Source organism: Bactrocera tryoni, chromosome 4, assembly GCF_016617805.1.
Source record: "Bactrocera tryoni isolate S06 chromosome 4, CSIRO_BtryS06_freeze2, whole genome shotgun sequence".
Classification (NCBI taxonomy): domain Eukaryota; kingdom Metazoa; phylum Arthropoda; class Insecta; order Diptera; family Tephritidae; genus Bactrocera; species Bactrocera tryoni.
In genome coordinates this window covers 7119487-7144159 of record NC_052502.1, presented here as the reverse complement: position 1 = coordinate 7144159, position 24673 = coordinate 7119487, and the positions used below count along the sequence as shown (strand labels likewise).

At 34.7% G+C, this 24673-nt stretch overlaps 6 protein-coding genes across 7 annotated transcripts; 2 read left to right on the top strand and 4 right to left on the bottom strand.

Annotated features, from left to right (window-relative positions):
- Window positions 1-1421: 1421 nt before the first annotated feature.
- Window positions 1422-3004, bottom strand: LOC120775692 (DDB1- and CUL4-associated factor 13). The gene is made up of 3 exons (XM_040106002.1): window positions 2866-3004; window positions 2095-2809; window positions 1422-2031 (listed from the first exon to the last, which is right to left on the bottom strand). The coding sequence occupies exons 1-3, from the start codon at window positions 2933-2935 to the stop codon at window positions 1479-1481; spliced, it is 1338 nt and encodes a 445-aa protein (XP_039961936.1). The 5' UTR covers window positions 2936-3004; the 3' UTR covers window positions 1422-1478.
- A 331-nt stretch (window positions 3005-3335) lies between these two features.
- LOC120774363 lies at window positions 3336-5433 on the top strand. The gene is made up of 5 exons (XM_040103949.1): window positions 3336-4639; window positions 4705-4785; window positions 4853-4918; window positions 4968-5042; window positions 5100-5433. Exons 1-5 carry the CDS (start codon window positions 3371-3373, stop codon window positions 5235-5237), a joined length of 1629 nt encoding a protein of 542 aa, XP_039959883.1. The 5' UTR covers window positions 3336-3370; the 3' UTR covers window positions 5238-5433.
- A 110-nt stretch (window positions 5434-5543) lies between these two features.
- LOC120774362 lies at window positions 5544-8923 on the bottom strand. Its single transcript, XM_040103948.1, has 2 exons — window positions 8646-8923; window positions 5544-8581 (listed from the first exon to the last, which is right to left on the bottom strand). Exons 1-2 carry the CDS (start codon window positions 8754-8756, stop codon window positions 6029-6031), a joined length of 2664 nt encoding a protein of 887 aa, XP_039959882.1. The 5' UTR covers window positions 8757-8923; the 3' UTR covers window positions 5544-6028.
- A 379-nt stretch (window positions 8924-9302) lies between these two features.
- On the top strand, window positions 9303-14678 carry LOC120776100 (nuclear pore complex protein Nup160 homolog). Its single transcript, XM_040106589.1, has 15 exons — window positions 9303-9484; window positions 9550-9655; window positions 9721-10287; window positions 10353-10537; window positions 10624-11036; window positions 11108-11783; window positions 11837-11942; window positions 11999-12184; window positions 12250-12477; window positions 12543-12661; window positions 12719-13351; window positions 13416-13943; window positions 14011-14174; window positions 14239-14472; window positions 14538-14678. Exons 1-15 carry the CDS (start codon window positions 9400-9402, stop codon window positions 14664-14666), a joined length of 4359 nt encoding a protein of 1452 aa, XP_039962523.1. The 5' UTR covers window positions 9303-9399; the 3' UTR covers window positions 14667-14678.
- Window positions 14656-16057, bottom strand: LOC120776102 (replication factor C subunit 3). The gene is made up of 2 exons (XM_040106592.1): window positions 15840-16057; window positions 14656-15773 (listed from the first exon to the last, which is right to left on the bottom strand). Exons 1-2 carry the CDS (start codon window positions 15897-15899, stop codon window positions 14763-14765), a joined length of 1071 nt encoding a protein of 356 aa, XP_039962526.1. The 5' UTR covers window positions 15900-16057; the 3' UTR covers window positions 14656-14762.
- A 1699-nt stretch (window positions 16058-17756) lies between these two features.
- LOC120776101 (probable serine/threonine-protein kinase tsuA) lies at window positions 17757-22937 on the bottom strand. Of its 2 annotated transcripts, XM_040106590.1 has the most exons (7): window positions 22889-22937; window positions 22719-22754; window positions 22304-22653; window positions 21283-22222; window positions 20776-21227; window positions 20355-20572; window positions 20072-20283 (listed from the first exon to the last, which is right to left on the bottom strand). In XM_040106590.1, exons 2-7 carry the CDS (start codon window positions 22728-22730, stop codon window positions 20072-20074), a joined length of 2184 nt encoding a protein of 727 aa, XP_039962524.1. In that variant the 5' UTR covers window positions 22731-22754; window positions 22889-22937. The 2 variants fall into 2 exon arrangements, with proteins under 2 accessions (XP_039962525.1, XP_039962524.1); XM_040106591.1 differs by lacking the exon at window positions 22889-22937 and having other exon boundaries at window positions 17757-20283; window positions 22719-22730.
- Between the last annotated feature and the right edge of the window lie 1736 nt (window positions 22938-24673).

Sequence of the window (24673 nt, the reverse complement as noted above, 5' to 3'; positions counted from 1 at the left end):
TGTATGGATATGTATGGACTTGTAGATAAAACGTATTCTGAAAGTAGAATGGCAATTAAACCAGAGATTATGAGAGAACTCTTTTAAGTTCTTTGATTAAACAAGGTGTTGTTAGGCGCATATTAAATTTGTACTTAACAGAAATTACACATGCAAAAATGTATACATACATACTATATGTGTGTGTTTGTGCCATGAGTGATGACCCATGACACAGCTGATTCGTCTCTCAATAGCAAGTCATACTGACGTTCCTAAAGAAAAGGGGCAAATGCTAATTGCTGCCAAAAATTCTTCATGGTCATCATGATGGATTGTACGGTGTGTACCTAAACGCGGCGGTAACGCTGAGTATGGAAAAATTCAATTTTGACAGCGCTTTAAGAAGTAATTTTTGTAATTCTTAAAAATATCTTGTCGCGCGATGTTTAATGCTTGTACAAGAGAATGGATGTATTAATAAATTAATTCGTTTTGCATTTTATTTCTTTTGTAGTAATTGTACAATTTAAGTTGGAATTTGACGTATTGTTGTCGTTTTATTTACGACACTTTTATTTAGGTATGCCAGATAGACAGCCTGATGCGTCGTTTGCTAAAGAGAGCAGTTAGAATAAATATGTATGTATGTACATACACATGTATGTATATAACAGATTCCGAGAGTAGACATGCAATTAACAATTTTCTGGTTGGACGAGTATTAAATTTGCTCTCAATATAAATAAAACATGCACAAATATATGTATGTATGTATATTTATGAATTTACATATTCATTAAAGCAACTGTCAATAATTGCACACAAGTGAAAGTACCCAATAAAAAATCGGATTATCCAAAGAATAATCTTAGATCGATTAGAAAATATAATATTAATCAAAATTATTTATAATTACATTTTTAAATGTCAACAATTGACGATTGATGCATTAAACAAATTGCATATCTATTGAAAATTTTTTTAAACACAAAATGAAATGTAAGTTCTCTAATACAGGGTTATCAGAAATATTCTATTTGAATTGTTGTTATAGAGGAATAAGCCACAATGTTGGGAAAATCCCGATCTCTTCGCCGTGTTCTGATTATAAAAACGCCTATGATAAGGCTACATCTAAAAATAAACTTTTTTGGAATCTCCACAAAATATACATACATACATATGTACATATATGATAAGAAATTGGTACATTTCAAAATTACCTTAGTTTTTGGGACTCCCAGAAAAAATTATGCGCCGATAGAGTAAATAGATTCAAATCAACGTTGAAGGTGCGACTGACAGTTTTATACTGTTGAAATATATTGATAATACATACATACATATGTCTGTTTTTCAAGAGTACTTCAGCTTGCAGATTGTAATCATTGCATACTTAAAAATATACATTTAGAAAAGAAGTTTTTTTTAATTTTTTACATAACCAACTATATTTACGAGCTTCAAAATGGAAAATATACAAAAATAAGACCTGGTTAAACATCTTCTCGCAAAACCGGCTTCTCCTTTTCTGATACAAACGGTACTTTTCCGGGTTTGGAGTGCTTTCGTACATTTGCCTCCTTCACCTTTTCTTTGTCCTTGATAGCGCGCATTTTGCGTTGTGCGTTCAACACGTGTTTCGGCACTTGGCGATGACGAGCAATACGCTTTATTTGGGGGTGAGCGGCAAATTTCTCTTTTAATTTCTCTTGATAGTTGAAAGCGACACGTTCGCGTGGTCTTATGACACCCAATTTTTCGGACGCATTTGACTTCCACATGCGTATGTTCATTTCATCAGAACCGGAGAATATATATCGATTATCTAGGGACCAAGCAATGCAAACCACATGCTGCATACGTTTTGTATGGTATATTTCCCTCGAATGACTATGATGGACATTGTAAATACGTATAGTCTTATCGTAACTTCCTGAAACGAATTCTTTGCCTGTGGGTGAATAATCCACATCCGTTACTGCAGATACGTGATCAAAATGAATTTTGAGAGGGTTCTTAAGCTGGCGTGTATCGAACGTATAAAGGCTGCAGATAAATTTAAAGATTTAGTATCTCTACAAAATTAACAAATATACGTATAGCAATTACTTGCAGTCCTCATTCGCAACAGTGAAATTGAATGCTTCCATTGGATTCCAAGCAAGTTTATTGCTTTTCATAGTTAAAACGATTTTTCGCAATGGTAGAGCCTCTCGTTGGTCATAAAGTATAATGCTTCTATCGCTGGCACAGCACGCAAGTAGGGATGTTTCAACTTGATTAAATGCAACTGTGTGTAATGTGTCTACACCCCATTTAAGAGTTTTAAGTGGATCATTCCGATTTTCATCCCAAATAGCACATACCTCTCCACATGTTGCATAAATCGACTCATTTCGATGATGGGAAATGCCAGTAAGAATTGTGCGTGACAAAATAGTATTTATTGGTTCTTCCTCTTCATCCACATCCGACATATCATTCTTCCATACTTTAATAGTTTTGTCATCGCCGACTGTGAAAAAGCGATCACCATTTACCGAGTAAACAATACCACGAACGAAACCATCATGAGCAACGAAATTTCGTATACTAGCACGATTCGCTAAATCCCAAATTCGAATTTCGCCATCATAAGCGCCAGTGACAAGTGTAGAAAGATGCTTTGGATGCTTTCCGAAACATGCAACACCATCTCGGTGACCACTTAAATTACCTACGAAGGGTTTAGCAAATACACGTTCTAGCTTCGTGGCATTTAACGCACGAACATATTCTCGAGCGGTTTCCATAGGATGCAATTCAGGATCGAAATTCCTCGGCACTGAAATAAATAACTTTTCTTAATAAAACGATTTGTAATTACCAATTCAGACATACTTCTATGATTCTGTAGTTTGGTTTCGCGGACATATTGGTCCGGATTTCTACTTATCATTTTAACTTTCATTGTTATATTTTGTTTATATCAGGTTTTTATTAATAAAGTACGTATCAAGAATAAAAGTCAAAATAAAAACACGATGCGCACAGTTCTCCCATAAACAGCTGCTATATACAGAGATGCATTAAATCGGCATTAATAAATTCTAGTTCATAGAAATTGTAAAAATGTTAAGATACATATTTTTATTTTATTTATGTTTTTAATTTAATCAAGGACTATTTCGTGTCTCTAAATATAAAAAATTTGGACGATATTAGTTTAAAACTATTAAATTTCTTATTCAATTTGTTTGGTATTCCTAAATTTATCGACTACTTGTATTTGAATTTGAAATATATCGATTTTTTTAAATATTTAGCGTAGCGAAGTTTTATAACTGTATTTTCATGGAGTAAAAGTTTGTTGGAATTTTCCGTTCATTGTTTATTTTCATCAACTATGGCTAAAATAGAAAGGCAAAAGGAAGTCATATCCATTACACATTTCATTAATCCTCATCTATTTTGGTATCACAAAATAGACGCTTGTAGCAATGATTATCAGTCCATACATAAAATTGAAAAGGAGCTTGCCGAATACTACAACAACCACAAAGGTTGTGCACAGGCAATACGGCGTCCACAATTAAATACACTGGTAGCTGTAAAATTTCTTGCTTGGAATAAATTAATACGTGCTCGCTTAGATCATATTGCTAGTTATGGAAAAAATGTAGTGGAAGGTCAATTCATAATGTGGGCTTTAGATTATGGATTTCCATTTCAAACAAAAGCAGATTACATTTTTCGGTTACCCAATAAATTGACAACACCTGTTGATTACATTCGTTGCGGTGGTTTGGCAAATGTCATCCCAGCTGAAGAGTTTTTCATGAAGAATACAATGGTGAAGAAAGTATCAAAGAAATGGCATCAACGTGCTTATGATATCATTGAGAAAGCCATAAATGATTCGGAATGCATAGTATTTATTAAAGAATTTGCTTTGGACAATCAAGATTGGGGGGAATTAATAATCAAAACTAATATGGGCGTAAAATATCGTGTCAAGGATCACTTAATATCCTTGCATTTAGCAACTGAATGTGAATCGAATTTCAGAGATGAATGTCAAAAATTAAAGACCACCAAAATTGCACCATGGATGTGCAATAACGGTAACAGCAAATTTTATACAAATCGAGCTTATATTTTTCCCGGTGTTGTTGGCATAACACATAATCCAAGCAAATGTCCAGAATTGACGTGTGACATTAAAGCAAAAGAAAAAGTAGATGATTGGTATGAGCGGAATCTGTTTAAATCTGGACAGGAGACAGAATTCATTGATACAACTAATGAGATTATGGCAGAGGAAGATAATAATGAAAAAGATTTTGAGAATATCGAAAAAGATGAGGCACCGCAACATATCCAGCTTGCTGGTATACTTTCAAAATCTAGAGCAGAAAAATCTGAAAATGGTCACATATCAGCGCCGCCTATTCCCGATGGCGAAGATTTTGAAATGTCCACTGAAAGTAAAAAATGTAACAGAACTATGGAAACCGTCGAAAGTGAAATTAGCTCAATTAAGTATTTGCAATTAGAAAATTCTACAGCGAATACTCTTCATTTTCCAAATATTATAAATCGCAATATTACGGAGAGGACTGAATTGGGTAAAAGTGAAATGGAAGCTAAGGAGATGTTTTCCAAGCAGAATGAAGTAATATACATATGTGCATTTATCATCCATTCATAACATTATTTTATCTTATATTTGTGGAAAAGGTAGAAGATCATAACAAATCGGATCCCACATTAGGTGATATTAGTGCATATGCTAGACATTTGATCACTTTTCGAAAAGAGGTAATATTGACTTACATCTGCTAGACATAGACGGTACATAAATGATATGATAATTCAAATTTAACAGTACATTGATAGAAAAATGGAAGAAGAGGCATTAAAAGATGCTGATGCATACAACTTTGCTAAGAAGGTAATCATACCGGATCTGTTGTATAGTTAATAATATAATTTTCTAATAGGATATTAATATAAATCGGTATGATAACTTAAAATTGGCATCTTCAACTAAGTCGAGACTACAATCTAATCGAGAGGCAAGTATACATTTTACTTAAGATCGCAAACTTAATTTTAAGAGTTAATTTTTAAAGGTTACAAGTGTTAACTCAACTTTCCATGGGCTACGAATGATACCAGCCGGATATGACTTTATAAATTTGTGTGATTATAAGGATGAAGAGCATTGGCACTGCAAGAAGAGTACACTCAATGATCGCTCCGCACATTGATTTTTTAGATTGTAATAATTACACATTCAGCTGCATCATTTCATAAATTTTTACCACGAGCATCTCAGGGCCGGATCCACTAAATTACTATACTGTTACCCTACATATTCATATGTATATACCTACCTGTAATTATAATCATGACTTCATATCGTAATTCGTTTAAAAATAAAATACAAGATCCAATGAATTATTATTTTCAACTCGAGTTATATATTTCCAAAATTTATTTTCCAAATGTTTGGAATTTAATTTCTAAAAAAAAAATGATTGAAACAACTAATGAGAAATCAGCTTTTATACACAGTCAGAATTTATAGTACGTACTAAAAGTGTAAATACATAAATATGTATATTATTTATATGAAACTAAAATCGTTTAAATTAAACTGAGATATTTCTATACATTTTTAACATTGGTTTACATTTGTAGTTCCAAATACGCACATTTCTCAAGTGTATATACAATTGTATCCTACGAAATGTCAACATTTGATTCCTTTCAGCATTAAGGTGACAGGGAGAAACAGACAGTTGCATACGTTATAAAAAATGGATATGAGTTTTAATGCAAATTACGGTAGTGCATTTAAGGTACACATTTTCGTAACACTACACCAAAAGTAAAACGTATGTATGTATGCTATTTATAGTATTAAAATAAAAGACAAATATATATGTAATTGTTAAAGAAAAAGTGTAAATGCACTTTACATACAATTGCTGTTTTCCAAAATATTTTAAGTGAAATAACTTCAAGATATAACGATATTATGCTTCTAGCTTATAATTCATCTTGCGAATGCCGTAAAGGTTAAATTATTAATTACACTGCGTTTAAAATGTTTAACTTCCTGTTTTTGCACATGCCTCATTTCGTGTGATTGTAACTCAGAAACACTGCTGAAAAGATGGCTACAATAAAGGCACTGGTGAGAAGTAGTAGCCATCGGAAATCCATTAAAACCATTTTTCTTGTCTCTATCGCGTTTTTCAACTTTAACTGATTGATAAGTAAAACCTGGTATTGCTTTCTCATGGTTTTTACTATTGTTGGCAGTGTTGGATATTTGAGTTTGCTTCTTCGCCGCTAATTCAAACAATTCTTGTAACCATGTCGAACTGGCAGCTTCGGGTTTTCCGATATCCAAATTTTCTGGCTTGAATAAATTTATGGATTTTTCGAATTCAATCTTAGTACATTCGATATTTAAGCGCTGCCTTTTAGGGTTTATTGCTGGCTCACACTCCTTAAGCGTCAATTCGCTGTTCTCGGCTAGACAAGTCGCCACTCTTTTGCGCTTTTGTTTGCATTTGTGTCGTTGTCGATCGTGTTCTTCAAACTCTGTGTTGTTCACAAAGCGCAACATGCAGATTTCACATCGCAAATTGTCATCATAAAAAGCATGAGCACGTAGTAAATGCAGGTTTAAGCGATGAAATCCCTTAAATAGTTCTACACAGAAATTGCATTTGTATCGTTGTGTCGGCAACTGTTTCAGCGGTGGCTTCACTTTAACTTTAACCAATGCTGCTTGGACAGCTTTTTTTGTCAATTTTCGCTCTCGTCGTGACTGTGGTTGATCATTTTTCTGGGCAACAGTCTGTTGAGGAACTGACATTTTCCGTTTGGTATTGAGTTCTTTTGTAGTTAGAATAGGTTTTGGCTTTTCAAATTTAGATTTTGTTTCGCTGCAACTATGTTTTATTCGTTTCAATTCAGGTTCTGATGAAGATGAAACTGTCGTTATTAAATCTGTCTCCGAAACAAGAATTTCTGTACTTTTTGCGATAACCAATTTAGAATGTGTGTTCTGATGTTTTACATAGTTAAAATAACCGGTGACAATTTTGAGGCATTGAATGCATTCGAAAAAATATTGTTTGCGCGAGGTGATTTGATATATGCGCGCCGTACGTTTTAGTTCCTTTTCCTTCTTTGCACCACAATTTGTGAATAAATTCCGCAACTGGGTAATTTGCCGAAAGTGTTCTCTACATTCTGTAGCTTTGTGAGAGTATAACATGTGCCGCAAAAGTTCTGTATGTTGTGAACCGCATTTTTCTTTACATACTGGGCATTTAAGAGTCTGCATCATTGGATCTTTTAAAGATTTCGACTCTTCGGCATGCTTTTGCATAACATGCTCCTTATGTATCTTAAAAACGGCATCAATGCAACCACAGAGCTGGCATTCATAATATATGTATCGTTGCATGTATCGCAACCTAATAGTCATAGCGGAATCCTGTGAGCAACGAGGACGCTCCGATAAAACTTTACCATTGTAAGAACGATGCTTTCGACGCATGTGGTGTATTAGACGCTGACTGTCGGCGAATTCTGCTTTACAAACCGGACATTTAATAACAGCTTCCAACCCGTCCGGTTGAACATTCTCCACTAAAACTGGAGGAGATACTTCAATATTAGTTATACTTCTCAAGGGCGGAGAAAGCGGAGCAGTGTTTACACACTCATTGTCCTTAGTAGTTGTCGTGTCTTTTTGTTTGATTGGACTACACTCTGGGTCAGTAACTTGAACGTCTGAATCGCTGTCACTTGAGACCAAACTTAGACTGGCAATTAAATTCATCTGGCCATGTTGGTATTTTCCTTTTCGAGATTTCTGTTTTCTTCTCCCATCCTTGTGTGTATTTTTGTCATTATCAGGTTCAACCTTCCGAAAAATAATTTCCTCTTCATCTGTGTCTGGTGTGTTTTGAGGTGTCAGCAGTGTTGGAACTGTGTCAGCTTGTACTTCTTCTTCAGCGTCCAAATCAATTACGGCCAAAACCTTATATGAAGTGCAATTATCGGTTACGTTTGAAGCTATACTTTTTGTTGTGGCAGTGATTTTAGTTGAGGTAGTATTTTCTGTGGCAGTAATATTTAGATTGGTCTTTTCATTTCTGGTTGTGGTGGCAGTAATGTCCTTTTTCGGGGAAACGTTGGTGCGTATTTTTACAGCTGACTGCACAACGCACCTTGGTGTTGAGGATATTGGTAACGCTGGTGAAGGAGTGTTTTCGCGTGACGTCAGCACTTCAATAACTTCGTCTCCAATGTTAACAGCTACACCAGCCGTAGCTGCCACTAAAGTTTGTTGCCGTAAGCTCGTAGTATTCCATTCACCTCCACCACCGCCTGCTCCAACTACCATTAAGCGTTTCATTAGGCGGTGCTGCTCCACTTTTTCGAAAAATAAATTGTACAATAATTCGTCGTCATCGACGATTATCCGTTCCTCATTATCTTCATTCTCATTCAACCTATGAAAATTGTGCAGCCGCTCTTCACAGTCGTGACAAATATTGCCTAATGTAGGCGTAGTATAAAGTAACTGAAACAATAAATAATAGATCAGAGATTTTCACACACTAGCCTCCGACGGCTTTAGGGCTTACATTATCGTCACATCGCTTTTGACTAAATTTCCGGAGCTCTTTGACTGTGTATTTAAGATTCTTTTCCGTACGGCATATACGGCAAAAGTGCATGACTTTTGATTGTTGCATGAAACGCTTAGAAATACTACCCAAATAGGCTAACTAAGTAATTATTTGGCAAAAATATAAAAGTTATGAATGATGAAACAAAAACTGAAGAAAAATGTAATAGTAAGAAAATGCTATCACACTCTAAAGGCGCGTATATAAGTGCGGCGATTATCGGTGAACTGTCAATTGTGTTTATACATTCCCTGTGACAAAGGCAAACAAAAAGAAATACCATAACAAAATCTGTAATTACCCGCCACTTTTGCCATGATGTGTTGTTACCAGTCTTCAAAACTAATGACCAAAATTAAATTTTTAACCACATATCAAGCGAATTTGAATTACAATGAAGTGTACAAGAAAATTTTAAGTATTCATGGCAGTTTTTATTCTCAAATTACTATTTCACTTATTAGTGCTTTTTATTTTTACGGTTAAATTAATAATTTAAAATCGTTATAAATCAGCTGTTGTAAGTTGCTTTGTGTGGAGAACGTAAATTACGTTCTCTGCTACTTGTTACCGAACTGTATTATCGACACTATATTGTGTGAGGTTATATTGGTATTAGGAATACAAATCATACCGCGGTTCATTCAATAAGTAATTAAGTAAATAAATTTGTGTTTATTTGTTAAAATTTCCAACTACCGATAAAAGAATGGATGGTCCAAGTTTATTTTATCGAGAAGTTTTACCAGACACTTCGTGTCAAGAAGACTGGACCGAGATACAATTGAATACTGGTAAGAGAACTTGTTAAATATCAAACATGCACTTTTTTTGTACGTCCTTTTACATATATCCCTAGGCGCGACACAGAGCACTCTACAAGATATAAAAGTTGTGGAAAAGGCAGGCGGATATTGCTACCAAAATGTGCAACTAAATCACAATCGGAATCGTTTCATTTATTGGTACTATTGTAACATAAACAATTGTGATGTTACCTTTACTTATAATTATACATATCTCACCATAGGCATACATACCAAGATGTTCTTGAACTATCGGAGGTTTGTTTGGATTTCACTTTGTATAAAAACAATGTTAGGTACAAATTTTCCGACACTCCTGTTTTAAATGTTGCAATAAGCGAGCAAGATCGGTTTGTCACTATTTTAGTGACAACAGTTTGTAGTTTACATCATATAAAATTCCCACATCCAGATACTTTGGCGGATGGTGGAGCCAGCAATATAAGTTTAAAAAGCGGTTCGAACAATTTTCAATCGGCCACCGGTGGAGTGTCAATAGATTTCAAAGATTCGCAAACATTTTCAATATTTCACGAAGCTAATAACTCTTCTGTGCGTGATCCGAGCAGCTTCTATGTTATTGATACACAAAATGCCGCATCAAGTGCAGTACCTCACGCTGCGACCAGCTTTTTGTCGCCCAGTGGAGAAGAGGCATACTTTGCTTTAGCGTGTCAATCTGAGCTTATGTTGTATATAATGAATTGCGAAAATGGTTCTACGACATCTCAGGCCTTGAAAGAAAATAACATAATGCCTCGTCTGTTCTCAAATTTGAAAAACGCCCTCACGTAAGTTGTTAAAAAGTAATAACTTGAGAAATAAAACTATTAGTTTTTATTGCACATGTTTACAGAGGTAAAAGTGACGTTTCGGACGCTAACCATGCCAACTCAGTCGTGTTCAATTATTTCAATGGACAAATATATTTATTGGCTTTGTACCGTGACGATCAGTTGCGAGTGTGGTCAACAAATAATTTTCAATGTATCTGCTCCTTTGAATGTATACGCGAAAACAATAAACAACGAACACAAGGGCGTAAGTTTAACAATGAAATCAAATCAAAAATTAAAACATTTTGAACAAAATTTTGATGTATTACTTCACAATTTAAATTTTTTCAGCACAAAGCAATGTTCTACGTAAAATAAACGACACCTCAGTGTGTGCGTTTTTATCTCATGCTAATCGATCGGAATTTGTATGCATAGATATTCACGAAGATGCTGGGTCGTCATCGGGATTGAGCTTAAGCCATCGTAAAAATATTCCTGCACCCCTACTAGATTTAGCCGATTTTGCGATAGCAGAGAGCAGAATTTGGGCACTATGGACGAATGCAGAAGGTGAATTTAGTATCTCAAATTACCCGCTAATGCGTGGCCTCGGCATGAGTTGGTCGTCTGTAGCAATGGAACCCCCACCAGATCGATACCTCATAGGAAATGATCATAGCATGGACCCGCGTGAAGCATATTGCAATTATATTTTTCAACTTGGCACTTTCGAAAGAGAAGTCATTGCTAAAGCATTATTTGTGAGCGTTTTTGTTTTGTTTGCAAATTATATAGCATAACTTAATAATTAACTAATTGTATTTTCTTGTAGATGTTTCGGCGTACGAATTTGCGTTTCGAGTCAAAACATTGCACACTGCCAGTACTGAAAGATCAAGTTTGTCAAGCTGTCGAAGATGAAATACAAAATGAAGTCAAAGAGTTCGACGTCACTGATGAGGATTACTTGGAAATAGCGACGCGTCAATGGGAACGTTTCTATTCATGTTGCGAACAGTATCACCTGAAATCCTGTCAGCCCTGCGGTCTCTTTGTGCTCGAATCCATCGATGGAGTATGTTTGGTGAAAAAGAACAACTTTTCACTATTGCGTCCTTGCGATACATTAGAGCATCTAATGCTTGCGGGTGAAGATCTCGACACAAGCTCAATTGTATCAACCTACTTTGCAGACAATGAAAGAGTGGGTGAAGACCTCGTTACTTTGGTTTCCATTGTAGCTCAGCTGGAGCGCTGGTTGCCAGATGAAGTCAAATTGGACGTGGATAAACGTCTTTACCGTTTAGAAATGCCAAATGTATTCATTGCCAAATTGAGCGATGAAATTTTAGCAGGAGATCCTGATAGTGAAATACTACCAGGCAGTTTCCTAGTATGGATTAGACAAAAATTGCAGTCCATTAATGACATGCGAATGGCAATGATGCTGCTACTTGATAGTCTACGAATGGATAATGGCAATCCAGCCGGAATGCAAACTAACATCGGTAAGAATGACAATTATTTAGGAAATTTTTATTTAATCAATATTTTTTTAAAGGTTTAACGCAATCGTCGCAATTTGTTAATTCAGTGGGAGTGCTTTTTGGCAGCCATTTGGGTTTGTCAGTGTTATCGGAAACAGTACGCCAAATAACTGCAGTCAAGTAGGTGAATAAATGGGTGTTTGTACAGTTAAATATATTTTTGTTATTATTTCTAGATTTTCAATTTGTCGCAACCTACTTATACTGCAGCAAATCCTAATCGACACTTATTCCCTTAGCGTTGATTTGTTGGAAACCGTAAGGTCCCATTTTATACCCGACATAACAATTTTCTTACAATCGTACTTCGTAATGGGTTGGATATCACAGACGCCTGTGAATATTAGCGCAGCTGCTTCATTGTAACTATATATATGTGTATTTTATTACTATAACTCAAAATTGTTTTTTTTTTATGTTTTTACAGAGAAAGCTCCATTCAGCGCTTGAATCTGCTGCAACTGGCGAATGGCTCCGGTCGGATATATACAAATGGTGGTAAATACCATGTATCTCCTTTGCTACGTGTCTTCCTCAATGCTAAGGGATTGTACACAGCTGGCGCACTGTACGCAGAGAATTTCAAGGACAGCGAAAACGTTCCTACTTGGTCCAATACATTGCTGCCGCTAACTACAATTGTGAGCCAGTTAATGTATGATGGAATTTTCTAAGCATTTTGAGCATATGTACATTTGTTTATTATTTTTTCATTTACAGTTGGCCGGTTTCTTTTAATTTTGTATTTGGTGAATGGTTATTTGGGACTTGTCAGCACATTGCCATTCAGGATTATGTACGATTGCTCAGCAATTGGTGTGAATGGAATATTTGCTCACGTATGTTAATTAATTCACACATAATTATCATTTATCACGATGCTTTTTTATCTCTAGGACAATTTATCCTTGCCGTGTCTCTGCTGGACTGTGGGGAAACATACAAGGCCTACGACCTTTTCCTGCAATCCGCTAAAGGTGTCCTGCGAGAGCAGTTCTTGATTGACAAAATTCTTAAAGGCACCGCTCTAGCTAAACATTGCGACAATCTCGCTGCGATGAGTGAAGATGGTGGTGGTGGTGATAATTTAGATAGTAACATAAATAACCAGGTCATCACGCAGTACTATTTGAAAGTGATACAACTGCTTGAGCAGCATAACGCATTGGATCACATTATTTCTATGGCGCAAGTAGCAATTGGATTGCTGGACAAATCCGATCCTCAGTTGCCGATGTTTCAGTCGATTGTGTTCAATAATCACTTACGTTTGGAACACTATGAGGAGGCTTACCACTCGCTCATCTACAATGCAGAGCTTTCGCGACGCAAGGATTGTTTACGACAGCTGGTCGTGACGTTATTTAATCGCAAGAGACTTGATCTTTTAATGCACTTCCCATATGTTGGATTGCACGAAGAGTTTGAAAATATTGTCGAATCACGTGCACGCTCATTAGTAATTGATCAAAATGAGGTCTATGACTTTCTGTATGCATTTCATGTGAACAATGGAAATATGAGAAAAGGTCTGCCGACAATTTACGAATAATTTACGTACCAGCACTTTAAACATTTCTTTTTTGTATACAGCTTCTGCCATCATGTATGAACAGGCAATGCGTTTTCAGTTGGAAAGCGATACGGTAGAATCCATGGAGAAGCGCTGTTCAGCACTTTTAGTTTGCATCAATTCGTTGCATCTTATTGATCGTCGGTATCGTTGGATTGCAAAACCTGTAATTGGCTTGGATGACACACCTCCACCGAGTGCAGTTAACGATGCCGAGCCAATGGACAATAAATCAGATGAAGAGTGCGGTCGTGAGCAAGTGGTGGTATTAGAAATAAAAGATATAAAACGTGAACTACTTCAGACGGAAGCATTGGTGCGGCTCGCTGATCACCGCAAAGACGTACAGACCTTCATCAATGCAGGACCACAAGAGTTGGCGATTATCTTATCTGGCTGTGGTCTATATACCGATGCATTGAAACTGGTAAACGGTTTTGAGATATCACCACTTCCCATATTCGACAGTTTAACTTCTGCGTGCGTACGCATTGACGATGAAGGCGCCAATGAAACATGGGCGTGGTTACAAGAAAATGACTTGGCTGGTAAATCGATGCCATTTTTTATACTATACTATTATTTTATGAACTGATGTATGTTTCTGTTATTTAGACTTGCCTCATCGCAACAAGCCCGCCGACATGGCCTGGTCCCTACTACAAAAATTAGTTTATGACAATGAATTGGAAAATTCGACACGTATACGCAAATCTGTGGTTAATAAGCTACTAAGCTTGAACGCTTTTGTACCACAATGGCTGTACAATGACTACAAAGTACGTATTGTTTTGAAAATTGTATTTTATAATATTAACATGCTCACCAATTCCGTTTTTATAGTCGGCAAATTGCAGAGAACTATTGTATTTATTTGTAAAACACAATCGCTTGCTTGAAGCTGCGGAACTAGCACAGGAAATGATTAACGCTATGTTAGGAGCCGGCAGTGAGTACTTCAGTTTTAAGCATGCTATCGCGGTTACAAATCCAGAAATGTGCTTGCCTATCAACACCCTTGATCTTTTATTGCATGGATTGAGACTAAACGCCGATTCAGACATAGAGTATAAACAGGTGCGCAGACAAAATGTTTATTATGTATTTCATGCGAATATTAATATTTGTAATCAAATTTGTAGGTACTCACTGAATTGGAAGACGTTGTGCAGAACTACATTGATACAGCACAACGCACAGCAGAGGACAAAATTCAAATGGCATTTCACGAAGAATATTCAAAACATGTGCGGCAGCAAGCTGCGGCTTAAATTCTCTATTTATAATCAGCTTTTGTAAAGATTCCAATTTTTTTTATTATCTAAAACAATACGTTAAACAAATAAATTTTTCAACTTTTCACAAAACTAAAAATCGTCCATCATCATCGACTCGGAAATGAATTTCTTATAAATGTTCATAAATTGAGCAACAAACGCCTCCAAATGAAAAATGTGTTTTGAACCGTTTTGCATTCGGTGCTCGTATAGGGTCGCATACTCCAATGTTTTCGCCTTAATTGACATATCGCAATTCCTCACAAGTTGTTCTACTAGTCCACGGAAAATCATGTCAGGCGGCACACCTTGTGCAAGCAACTCATACAAACGATCGCGTATTTTCTCTAATTTTGCGGGGGTTTGTTCCGTCACAATTTGGTTAGCTGTTTCACGTAAGTACACTTGCCAGTCTAATTCAACAATGTCCTGTTGCCCAGTAAATGGATACTGCTGTACCTTACATGCTTCCAGCATCAACAATGCACGACGCAAATTATGTTCACTTTTATCCACAATACGTGCCGCCAACTCGGCCGGCAATGTCAAACCTTCGCGCTTACAAGTTAGTTGAAGTACCGATGTTATTTCTTCTTCGTTGGGCGCTGCTACACGTATACCCAAGCAACGTGATCTTATTGCTGGTATAACACGGGAAGTAGAGTTTACCGACAGTATTATTCGGCACGTAGCAACATATTTTTCCATTGTACGACGAAGGGCATGTTGAGCATCTTTGGTCAGTTCATCTACTTCGGAGAGTACAATCACTTTAAATTCACGCTGCCCTGATGCATCGATTTGATGTGTTTGAGCCACTTGCTTGATAAGGTCGATAACCACAACGCGATCATAAATACCCGCATCAGATGGATTGACCTCTAGATGATAATTACTTCCAACTGTCATCACCTCCACTTTTCGATTGGATGGTGTGGTAAAAGTCATTGTTTCGTTGCGCAGTCTCTCAACGCCGGCACCATATAATTCGCGCAGCAAACACATAATTCGTGTCTTCTTACCCGCACCGGAGGGACCATAAAACATTAGATGTGGAAAATCTCCTTGTTGACAAAGATTTCGCAAATTTTCAGCCTGCTCCTGTGGGATGAATATTATAAAAACCAAAATGAATGACAGGTTAAAATTATAATATGCACAACTTACTTTGTGATAATCTAATTTGGATAATTCACGCGGACGATGTTTATCAACCCAGAGAGCCATTTTTGCACTTGCACTTATTTATTATTAAATTAGTTTCAAAATTTAAAACCTATTCATATGTTAGAGCAAAAATAAGAATTTTTTGTTCCAATTCTTGTTATTTGTAAATATAACACGAAATTTTTCACCGGCTTGCGCGCGCTTCACATTTCATCGATATATAGTTGCATTTGTTTCATCGATTATATTGTACTACATAATCGATTACTAATAACTTCCAAACCCAGAATAATCATTCTTGCTTCCAAACTATAACATCTGACAATTAAATTAAATATTATTTATAAATTTCCGAAATGTTTTCTTTCATTCTTAAATATAAAAATAAAGAATGCTTTAAAGACGGTAACAGTTTTTTTTTTATTTACGTACATATTTCCCATATTTCATATATCTCTATATATAAAGAGACATTTTTTATTAATATTTTTAAATTAATTTTGATAAGACAACGAAAATCCAAGGATTCAGGTAATACTTTTAATAGAACGTTTCAATGTATTTATTTGCTCGAACATACTATCGAACAACGCTTATGCCTCTTTAAACGGGCTTTAGCTTTGAAAATTTTTCGGCAATAGTTACATTGGAAGCCTTCCTTTTTATCTGATTTATTAGTGTGTTCAATCTGATCTTCAAGGTACTTTGAATCCTGATTTTTGGTTTTTGGAAGTGACCTTGGTGTTATGCTAATTGTAGGCAGCGCTTTGAAGAGGATTTGATGACTTCCACTAGGTATGCTTAAATCTGTAACATCTGTTGATTTATTAAATTGTTTCCTTAAGCAATGTTCTGTTGAACTAGGCTGGTTAAAAACCTTCTTTTCAACAGAATCAACTTCTAAATGTTTATTTGTGCCCAGTTTACTCAAATGATTGTTATTAGCTGGTCGCATTAAATGTAGATGTTATTCTCCTTTCGATGTATTTCCAATGTTACTTTGTTGCTGATTCGAAGTTTTGTTTAATTGTTTAAATGATTGCTTAGCTGTATAGTGGAATTGTAGAAATTCGTCAATTTTTTTACAGCATTGATGACAAATACCATTTGGCCAATGCTCTGTCCCAGTACGTATTTTCAATTTGTTGTATTCATGCAACCATCGTTTCACTTTCTTATTATTTAAATGTAAGGAATCGCTAGTTTCATTCATTTGACATAAGCAGGTACTGCAGAAGTGTTGTAAATTCTTCAATGTCTTCAATGAAAAGTCCTCCTCGAGTAGTAGCTCGGACAAAGCAGTCGAACAATCTAATGCAGTTTCACAAAAATTGTCGAAAGCCCTTAATTTATTATAACAATTTTGACAAACTTGCTTTGAATACTCGTTTATATAGTTAATAACAATTCCAGTTTTCTTATGATAAGTTTTAGCCAAATCTTTATTCCATTGTAGGTTTTGTAAGGATTTGCTATTTTGTACGGTCGTGTTTGGCGGAAGTTCTTGAAGACAGGCAAAACAGCAATATTGCATTGTAACGACGTCAGTATGCATTAGTAAATACTAAATATATGTTATTAATTTTCTTCAAACACAATATTATAGACTATGACACCCTTTGTAAATATCAATATCCTTTGACATGTCTGTAAGGATGCCACTAAATACTATTCAACTACTAAATTGAGGATTGGTGCCAGATGTAATTTATGAATTCAAATATCAACTAAATGCAATCAAAGTGATTATATTTAACGAAATTCTATTTCCTGTTTGTACTAACACAAATAAGGTACTCAAAATTATAGTTTAAGCGATAAATTGTTTTATTGAATATTTGGAAAGCGATACAATATATTTTAACATTATTGAATGCATAGTAGTGACACCTTTTTATAAAGTAATAACTGTAAATATGTAAAAAGTGTTTGAACATAAGTAGGGTTATGTATTAGCCACATAAAACTAAAATCTAAAAACGCAAACTTATTTATAACAGTCAAAATATTGTAATACTGTATGTGATCATATAAATATATATTTGTAAATTGTAAATGTATTGTATAATTATAATTTTTTATATATTCTTACAAATAACAGAGTCTTTGTGAATAAACATCGTTGCAAAAACAGAAATAATTTCTGTACTAAATCAGTTTTCTTAAAAGTGTAAAATTATTCGACTTATATTAATACTAACAATACAACCTCTTGAAACGTCATAAAATTAGGCTTTACGCATACATAATTCTGTCATAAAATGTAAAATAGATAAATTGCATTATGCTTTAGGTACCCATTGAGAAATGTGCGGCCGATATAACGCTAGGTTTTAATTTAAAATAAAAAAATTAAATTCTGCACATGTTTTGCATTTATCTACGAATATATGAGTACCTACATACGTATAAGCATATTTTATGTATTAATATTGTTGCTTTATATTTTATTTTTTTAACACTTTTATTGCAGATTATACAGGTAAAGCAAAATATATTTATATTCGCATCTATGTATGTATGTCTGCATAATAATTAATGACAACAAAATTATTGTAATGATATGGTTAGGGTTTTAATGAATTTGTGACACTTGTTAGTTAATGAAATAAACATTTTTAATGTGTTTGTTAAAGATATTTCTAAAAGTAATGTTATTGTATAACAAAATAACAAAAGTAATTTGTTTATGTTATAAGTAAAAACATGTATATAATGTTGGTAATAAGAAAAAATATAAAATATAGAATTTCATGTATCACAGTTTTCGCCAAAAATTTCTTACTTACCACTGAATTTATAAAAAAACAAAACATGATCCGTACTGGCATTTGAATGTAATAAGCTTATGAAATGTTACGTTATTAAAACAATAAAAAAGTACAGGGACACTTAACATATTTTGTTAGAACACACATACATATGTATGTATGTACGTGTATTAATAAAAACTTAGATGAGCTCAGACGGTTTTAAATTTTAAAACATGGCACTTACAAATATAATCTAGAAAAAACTGAAAAAGTTTATTTCACAACTCTTCATAATAAGTTTAATTAATATTGTGCACTACTTAGCGCGATTACGTAATTTCATTTTGATTAATTATTGCAAGCCGTTTATAGTACTATGTGGAAGTGAATTACTGAACATATACTCTTGACATACGTATGTACATATGTTTGTATGTAATTATATATATTATTATGTATGTAAGTATTTCGATTTAATCTACTTCTATGAACATTTATATTGGAATTGCACAAGTGCCTATTTTACGGTTTTAAAAACCCTTGCGCATTTTTTGTTTAAAATATTAAATGCGTTTGACACTACAGCTCATTGGCACAATAGCTTAGTTTAGAAAGTCATTGCCAATATCTAATTACTTGATTCTCAAATTTATAACGTGATTAGTACTCTTTGTTAAAAGCAAAATGTCTAAGCATTCAATTCCTTTCTAAACCAGATATCGTTAAAAAATTTGTTATGAAATATGCCTGAGAATAGTGCATAATTTTCATTTTTATGAAATTAAGTTTTAACTTATGCAACTAAAGACAGCTTGAGCTAAATCAATTGTGCACTTAATCTAACATCTAAATATGCATAAACTTTTAGGTTTCATTTTTTTTATTCTTTTTTTTTGCTAAAACTACAGTGAATTAATATCGGACTTTTTAAGTAGAACGATTTTTAAATGCCCTCTAATTTAAAACTTTTAAACGCTTCTATCAAGCTTGAGTTGAGATATGATATCAAACAGGGTTAATACTAATAAAACATTCTCTACACCAACCATATTCCATTTTCTATTAGTACCAAGTCTCTTAATGTTTCAGTCTTGTTCTTGGCTTGCGAGTTTTAATTAGTATTGTTAAAACAATTTAAAAACGAACAGAAATATAGTATATATAGAATAGTACTGTTCGTTGTGTCTAACTTGATGAGATATTGTTGGGTGAAGAAAGGAACAACAAGTTTCATGATTTATGAAATAATATTTTCCAGCGCAGCAAAAAAAAAACACAACTTTAAAGAGTAACTCTTTTAGAAGATTGGGAGAGAAATTTGTACATGAAAATGTGCAATTGCTTGTTTTTTGTTAATCCAGTTTATGCAACCATCTCTTTTGTGAACGACGTAGAGCAAAACATAAAACACTTTAAATTTAAATTAACAAAACTAAAAAATATAAATAGAATGAGAAAAAGGAAATATTTTGCTTACATTCAGTTGGTCAAATTTTCCACTCTGTTAGTCACCATTAAACCAGCGCCTACTCCACCCATTATGCTGTTACTCGTACTACCTACCGAACCGTTATTCGCAGTTATTAAACCAGTGTTACCTTCACTTTCACTTTTCCACGAGGACACCGGGATGTGTGGTGCTGGCAAGCAATTACGCAAGGTTTGCACAATCTGTATTGTATCCAAAAGTGCTAGAAAGTTAAAATATATATTTTGGGCATATGTATGTTTTAAATATTTTAAATGAAAATTAGGTTTTTACTTTTCTGTAAGCTCTCGCTTTGTTTGCCGTATGGTTTACACATAGACGGACGTATATAGGTTTTCATGCGCGCCATATTTCTCATTAGCTCAGTGAAAATACGCACTATTTTATCTTGGCCCACTGGTAAAGGTTCGCGATTATTATCCGGTACAGTCCATGCGCCATTGTGCAATGCCAGCAAGTCTTTATTCGATTCAATAGATTCCAAATTAGAACTGTAAATAGTTTTTTAATGAAATATTTGTTGTTCTATGTAGCAAATACCAATCTGGATTACAGGACCAAAAATATTTATAAATAACTTAAACTATAGATTGTAAATAGAAATCGGGTTTTCCGATGAAATAACATCTGACGGCTTATGCCTCTGTGTATTTCTGCTTAACGTGTTTCACAAATTTTGAAATATCGTACTCACCGCAAAAGTTCTACATTTTTCTGAACAATTTGTTCAGCGGAGTGCGATGAAGATGAGGACGAAGAATGACTGGAGTGCGCACTAGGCGATTGTGATGGAGGCGGCAATTGATGACTATGGTGAGAATTGTTGCTGCTGACACCAATTATGTTGTTGTTACTTGTGTTGTTAACAGGAATGTGTCCCGCACTACTTGCGCTGCTATTGCTCCCGCCACTGTTGTTCATGCTACCAACCGTTGATGGCAAAACGGAGGCTCCACTTAAATTACCGCCACAATTTCCAATGCCAGTAGTACTATTACTGTTATTACCACTTCCGGTCATACTGCTATTATTGCTGTTAAGGGCACTACTACCGCTTATCGGTGCACCACATGCAGCAGTCGAAGATGATGGCAACATAGGAGACCCTCCAGCTGCCTGCGCGGCTGCAGCAGCGATTGCGGCAACCTACAGGTTGAATATATTATAATAGATCCTCATTTTTATATTCACATTATCTTACCCTAAAATCACTAATGCCCTGCATTTGTAAATTGGCAGCTGCCGCAGCCACAGCCATTGGATCGAAATGTTTTGGATCTAATTGTTGTAGCACACGTTGTTTCTCCAAAGCACTCAAGTTATTGAATTTTTCCAAACTTTGCTGAGCTAATGCCCGACTCTGTTGTTGCTGTAAAAGTGCCGCTGTCAATTGCTGCTGTTGTTGTTGTTGAGCAACAGCCGCCGCTTGTGCCTGCTGTTGTTGTTGTTTAGCGGCGGCAGCAGCAGCTGCAGCAGCAGCGGCTTGTTGTTGCTGTTGATGGTGGGCTGCTGCTGCAGCAGCTGCACTAAGCTGCGACAATTGTGATTGTATACTGTTTTGTTGTTGCTTTGTAAGCATTTGCAGTTGAGTGGGGACCGGCACCTTTCCAGTTGAGTGTGATGTTGTGGAGCTTTTTGTTAAGTCGACTTCTCCGCCTGCACTAACAGAACCACCAGATGAACCAGTAATATTACTATTACCTCCACCTGAGGATGAGGACCCCGCAGAAGAGACACCGCTGTTAGTGGATCCAGGAACCATGGGGTGAGGCGGTGGTGGGGGTAGGTGTGGCAAATGCTGTAGGAAATCTGCGTGATTTACCCCTGGGAATTGTTGATCCATAAATGGCAACGGTGACATACCAAGATGATTCTTATAATAACGGCAAGCTGGACTAGGACAAGACTGAACAACTTCTATTATGAATTCCTTTTCCATGCCAAAATTTTCACGACCGATTGTATAAGATTCAATCACTGCACGCACAGTAGCTTCAACACTTAAGTGCAGTCCATGTGGGCCAGACATGTGTTTTAGCATCACAGCGTTGGCGAAATGTTCAAATGGAAGGACAATTTTACCATTTTCTCGTAATATTAAACGCCCTTGAGCGTCCAAAGTTAAACGATTAGCCAGAACTCTAAAATAAGGAAAAAAATTTTAGTATTAAAATTTTGAAGTGCTCGCATATAGGAGAAATATATTATTATTGATTACATACTGCAAATAGGCAGCGCTAGGTAACATGGCATTATCTTTGAGATCCGTAAAGCATTGCAATAATTCAGCACTTGGGTTCCATCCTTTGTTTTGCAAGTAGAGCTGCAATAGCATATATAACTTCTCTGTTACGTATCCAACACCAGGAATACCGGTACTTCCGCCAGTCTGTATTTCATTATGAGATACTGCCGCACCCATTCCATGTCCACCACCACTACTACCAGCGCTGCCTGATCCACCGCCCCCACCGCCAAGACCCACACCACCTGGCCCTTTTGATAGCGCTGCCTTCATTGTTTCCGAAAGATCCAGTTTATAATTTTCAGGATAAAAATTTTTTACGTGATCCTAAAAATTTGTTATGCAAATATAGCGTAAAGCAATTTGTGTTCCACTATTTGCCAAAAAATTACCATATTATTCATTTCTGTAGTTTTGCTGCTAAACTGCTAAATTTATAACGAGAAAACACTAAAATACAATTTCGCACACAGCACTGTTTATTATTTATATATTTTCAATTAACGGTAATAGGTTTTTTGATATGCTTTGCTAATAAGAAAAAATTTCAGTTTTTTCTTACAAGAAAAATTGAACCTGCTTGAAAAATTCCTATCGGATCTACTTTCAACTTTTTCATATTCCTTTCAGGATTTCGCTTTTGAACAATATTCGCGAATTTGCATGCATAAGAAGTTCAAAAAAAATCCTTTCCATTTAGTTTTGTTTATTCTCTGCAGTTTCGTAATTTCCAGGGTTGCATTTGTAAAAATCTTACTATTGCGTAATGAATGCCTCAAAGCTTTTCCTTTTGACAGAGAATTGAATAATTCACGTTCTCTGCTTTTGAGTAAGTTAAAACTGGTAACTTTATGAATATTTATATATTTATATTTATTTAATATTTGAGTATTACTTTATAATTTTCGGAAAATAAATTATTTAATTATAATTTATTTTGTATGGCTGCTAATCATGCATCGATTAAAAATGTTATCGTTTTATTATATACCCCTGCACATGTAATATAATCGTGATGTAAACAATTACCAAAAATGTGGGAATACCATCATTGCTGAAAATTTATAACGTTTTTTCATGATTCAATTATAGAAGAAATACCTTTATCTATAATGCAAAAATTAATGGTTTTTGTCTTTCTCATGAATTCTCTTTTTGCATTTTAATGTTTTTATGTAATTTACAATCTATTCGTATTCAGTTATCACTTAAAACCGCAATTTATTGGTTGAAAAATTTATTTTCGAATCATAAATTCAAAACAATACAAAAGAAAACACCTGATTTTGACATTATAGATCCAATTAATACATATCAATTATATAAGATATAGGAAATATATTATATCAATTATATAAGATTATGGTTTCTTTATAAAAAGTCGTTCTTCCTTTTAAGATATTATTGTCATATACTTTAAGTAAATTTTACAAAAGTTTTATTATTATCAAAATACACTCTTTATTTAGTATTGTAGTTTTAACTTTTATTTCAACTCAAAAATTTAGTTTTAATTTTAAAGGAACATTGTTAAAAACACTTCAACTGAAAAACTCGGAGAATTCTGCAATGATTTCTTCACATTCTTTGAGAATTGCTTCTTGTAGGACCGTAGTTGTTATGTTGTGTTTGCGGATAACACGTTCCATTTCTACCCACTAGTGCTCAATCGGATTAAAATCCGTGGGTTGAGAGGGCGTTCCAAAAACTTTTGGGGTGTTGTACAATATACCCAGATTTGTATTGAGAGCTATGTATACAAATGTGTCTGATTGTTGTCCTGTTGAAATATGTAACGACTGCAAAGCCCAGATTCATCCGCGCTAAATCTTAAATTAACTTTTAATATTTGATTATATTGCCAGTTAATTCCTCTGCAAAATGATGTGGATGGTTGAAAAGCTTCTATTGGTAAATTTTGATATATCTTGCAACGTTTTTCCTTCATTTTGTAGAATAAATATTACCATATATTGCTTTCTTCGAATGTGGTTTCTTTTGATTTTCTTCCCACATTTTACTTGAAATAATAATAAACATATGTATGTATAACGGCGTTTTTTATACATAATTTGTTGATAAAATTATTGAAAGTTTTCTATCGTCAAACGAACAGTTTTGAATTTACATACGGTTAATTTAAAAAAAAACACGAATAATCCAACAGTCTAACGTTTCAACTAAAAGTGTCAAAAATGTCTATTCCAAGTTTAAATCCCGAAAAAGGTATGGATATAAGTTAATATTTTATATTCCTAATAATACTATTTTGAAATTCTTTCTAATTTAAATAAAACACAAATAGTATTGTTTTCAGATTGTCGTGCTTCAGCTGCACTGTTGCATG

What these genes read in the sequence shown, in the direction of transcription:
- LOC120775692 (XM_040106002.1), bottom strand. Translation starts at nt 2,935, where the DNA reads ATGAAAGTTAAAATGATAAGTAGAAATCCGGACCAATATGTCCGCGAA. An exon ending in CAAACTACAGAATCATAGAA is followed by an intron (nt 2,810 to 2,865) that starts GTATGTCTGAAT and finishes TATTTATTTCAG; the next exon opens with TGCCGAGGAATTTCGATCCT. An exon ending in GTTGCGAATGAGGACTGCAA is followed by an intron (nt 2,032 to 2,094) that starts GTAATTGCTATA and finishes ATTTATCTGCAG; the next exon opens with CCTTTATACGTTCGATACAC.
- LOC120774363 (XM_040103949.1), top strand. Translation starts at nt 3,371, where the DNA reads ATGGCTAAAATAGAAAGGCAAAAGGAAGTCATATCCATTACACATTTC. An exon ending in TGTTTTCCAAGCAGAATGAA is followed by an intron (nt 4,640 to 4,704) that starts GTAATATACATA and finishes TTTGTGGAAAAG; the next exon opens with GTAGAAGATCATAACAAATC. An exon ending in TGATCACTTTTCGAAAAGAG is followed by an intron (nt 4,786 to 4,852) that starts GTAATATTGACT and finishes CAAATTTAACAG; the next exon opens with TACATTGATAGAAAAATGGA.
- LOC120774362 (XM_040103948.1), bottom strand. Translation starts at nt 8,756, where the DNA reads ATGCAACAATCAAAAGTCATGCACTTTTGCCGTATATGCCGTACGGAA. An exon ending in AAAAGCGATGTGACGATAAT is followed by an intron (nt 8,582 to 8,645) that starts GTAAGCCCTAAA and finishes TTATTGTTTCAG; the next exon opens with TTACTTTATACTACGCCTAC.
- LOC120776100 (XM_040106589.1), top strand. Translation starts at nt 9,400, where the DNA reads ATGGATGGTCCAAGTTTATTTTATCGAGAAGTTTTACCAGACACTTCG. An exon ending in AATTTGAAAAACGCCCTCAC is followed by an intron (nt 10,288 to 10,352) that starts GTAAGTTGTTAA and finishes ACATGTTTACAG; the next exon opens with AGGTAAAAGTGACGTTTCGG. An exon ending in CAATGGAAATATGAGAAAAG is followed by an intron (nt 13,352 to 13,415) that starts GTCTGCCGACAA and finishes TTTTGTATACAG; the next exon opens with CTTCTGCCATCATGTATGAA.
- LOC120776102 (XM_040106592.1), bottom strand. Translation starts at nt 15,899, where the DNA reads ATGGCTCTCTGGGTTGATAAACATCGTCCGCGTGAATTATCCAAATTA. An exon ending in CCAAATTAGATTATCACAAA is followed by an intron (nt 15,774 to 15,839) that starts GTAAGTTGTGCA and finishes TTCATCCCACAG; the next exon opens with GAGCAGGCTGAAAATTTGCG.
- LOC120776101 (XM_040106590.1), bottom strand. An exon ending in CCTAGCGCTGCCTATTTGCA is followed by an intron (nt 22,223 to 22,303) that starts GTATGTAATCAA and finishes TCCTTATTTTAG; the next exon opens with AGTTCTGGCTAATCGTTTAA. An exon ending in AAGCGAGAGCTTACAGAAAA is followed by an intron (nt 20,284 to 20,354) that starts GTAAAAACCTAA and finishes TTAACTTTCTAG; the next exon opens with CACTTTTGGATACAATACAG.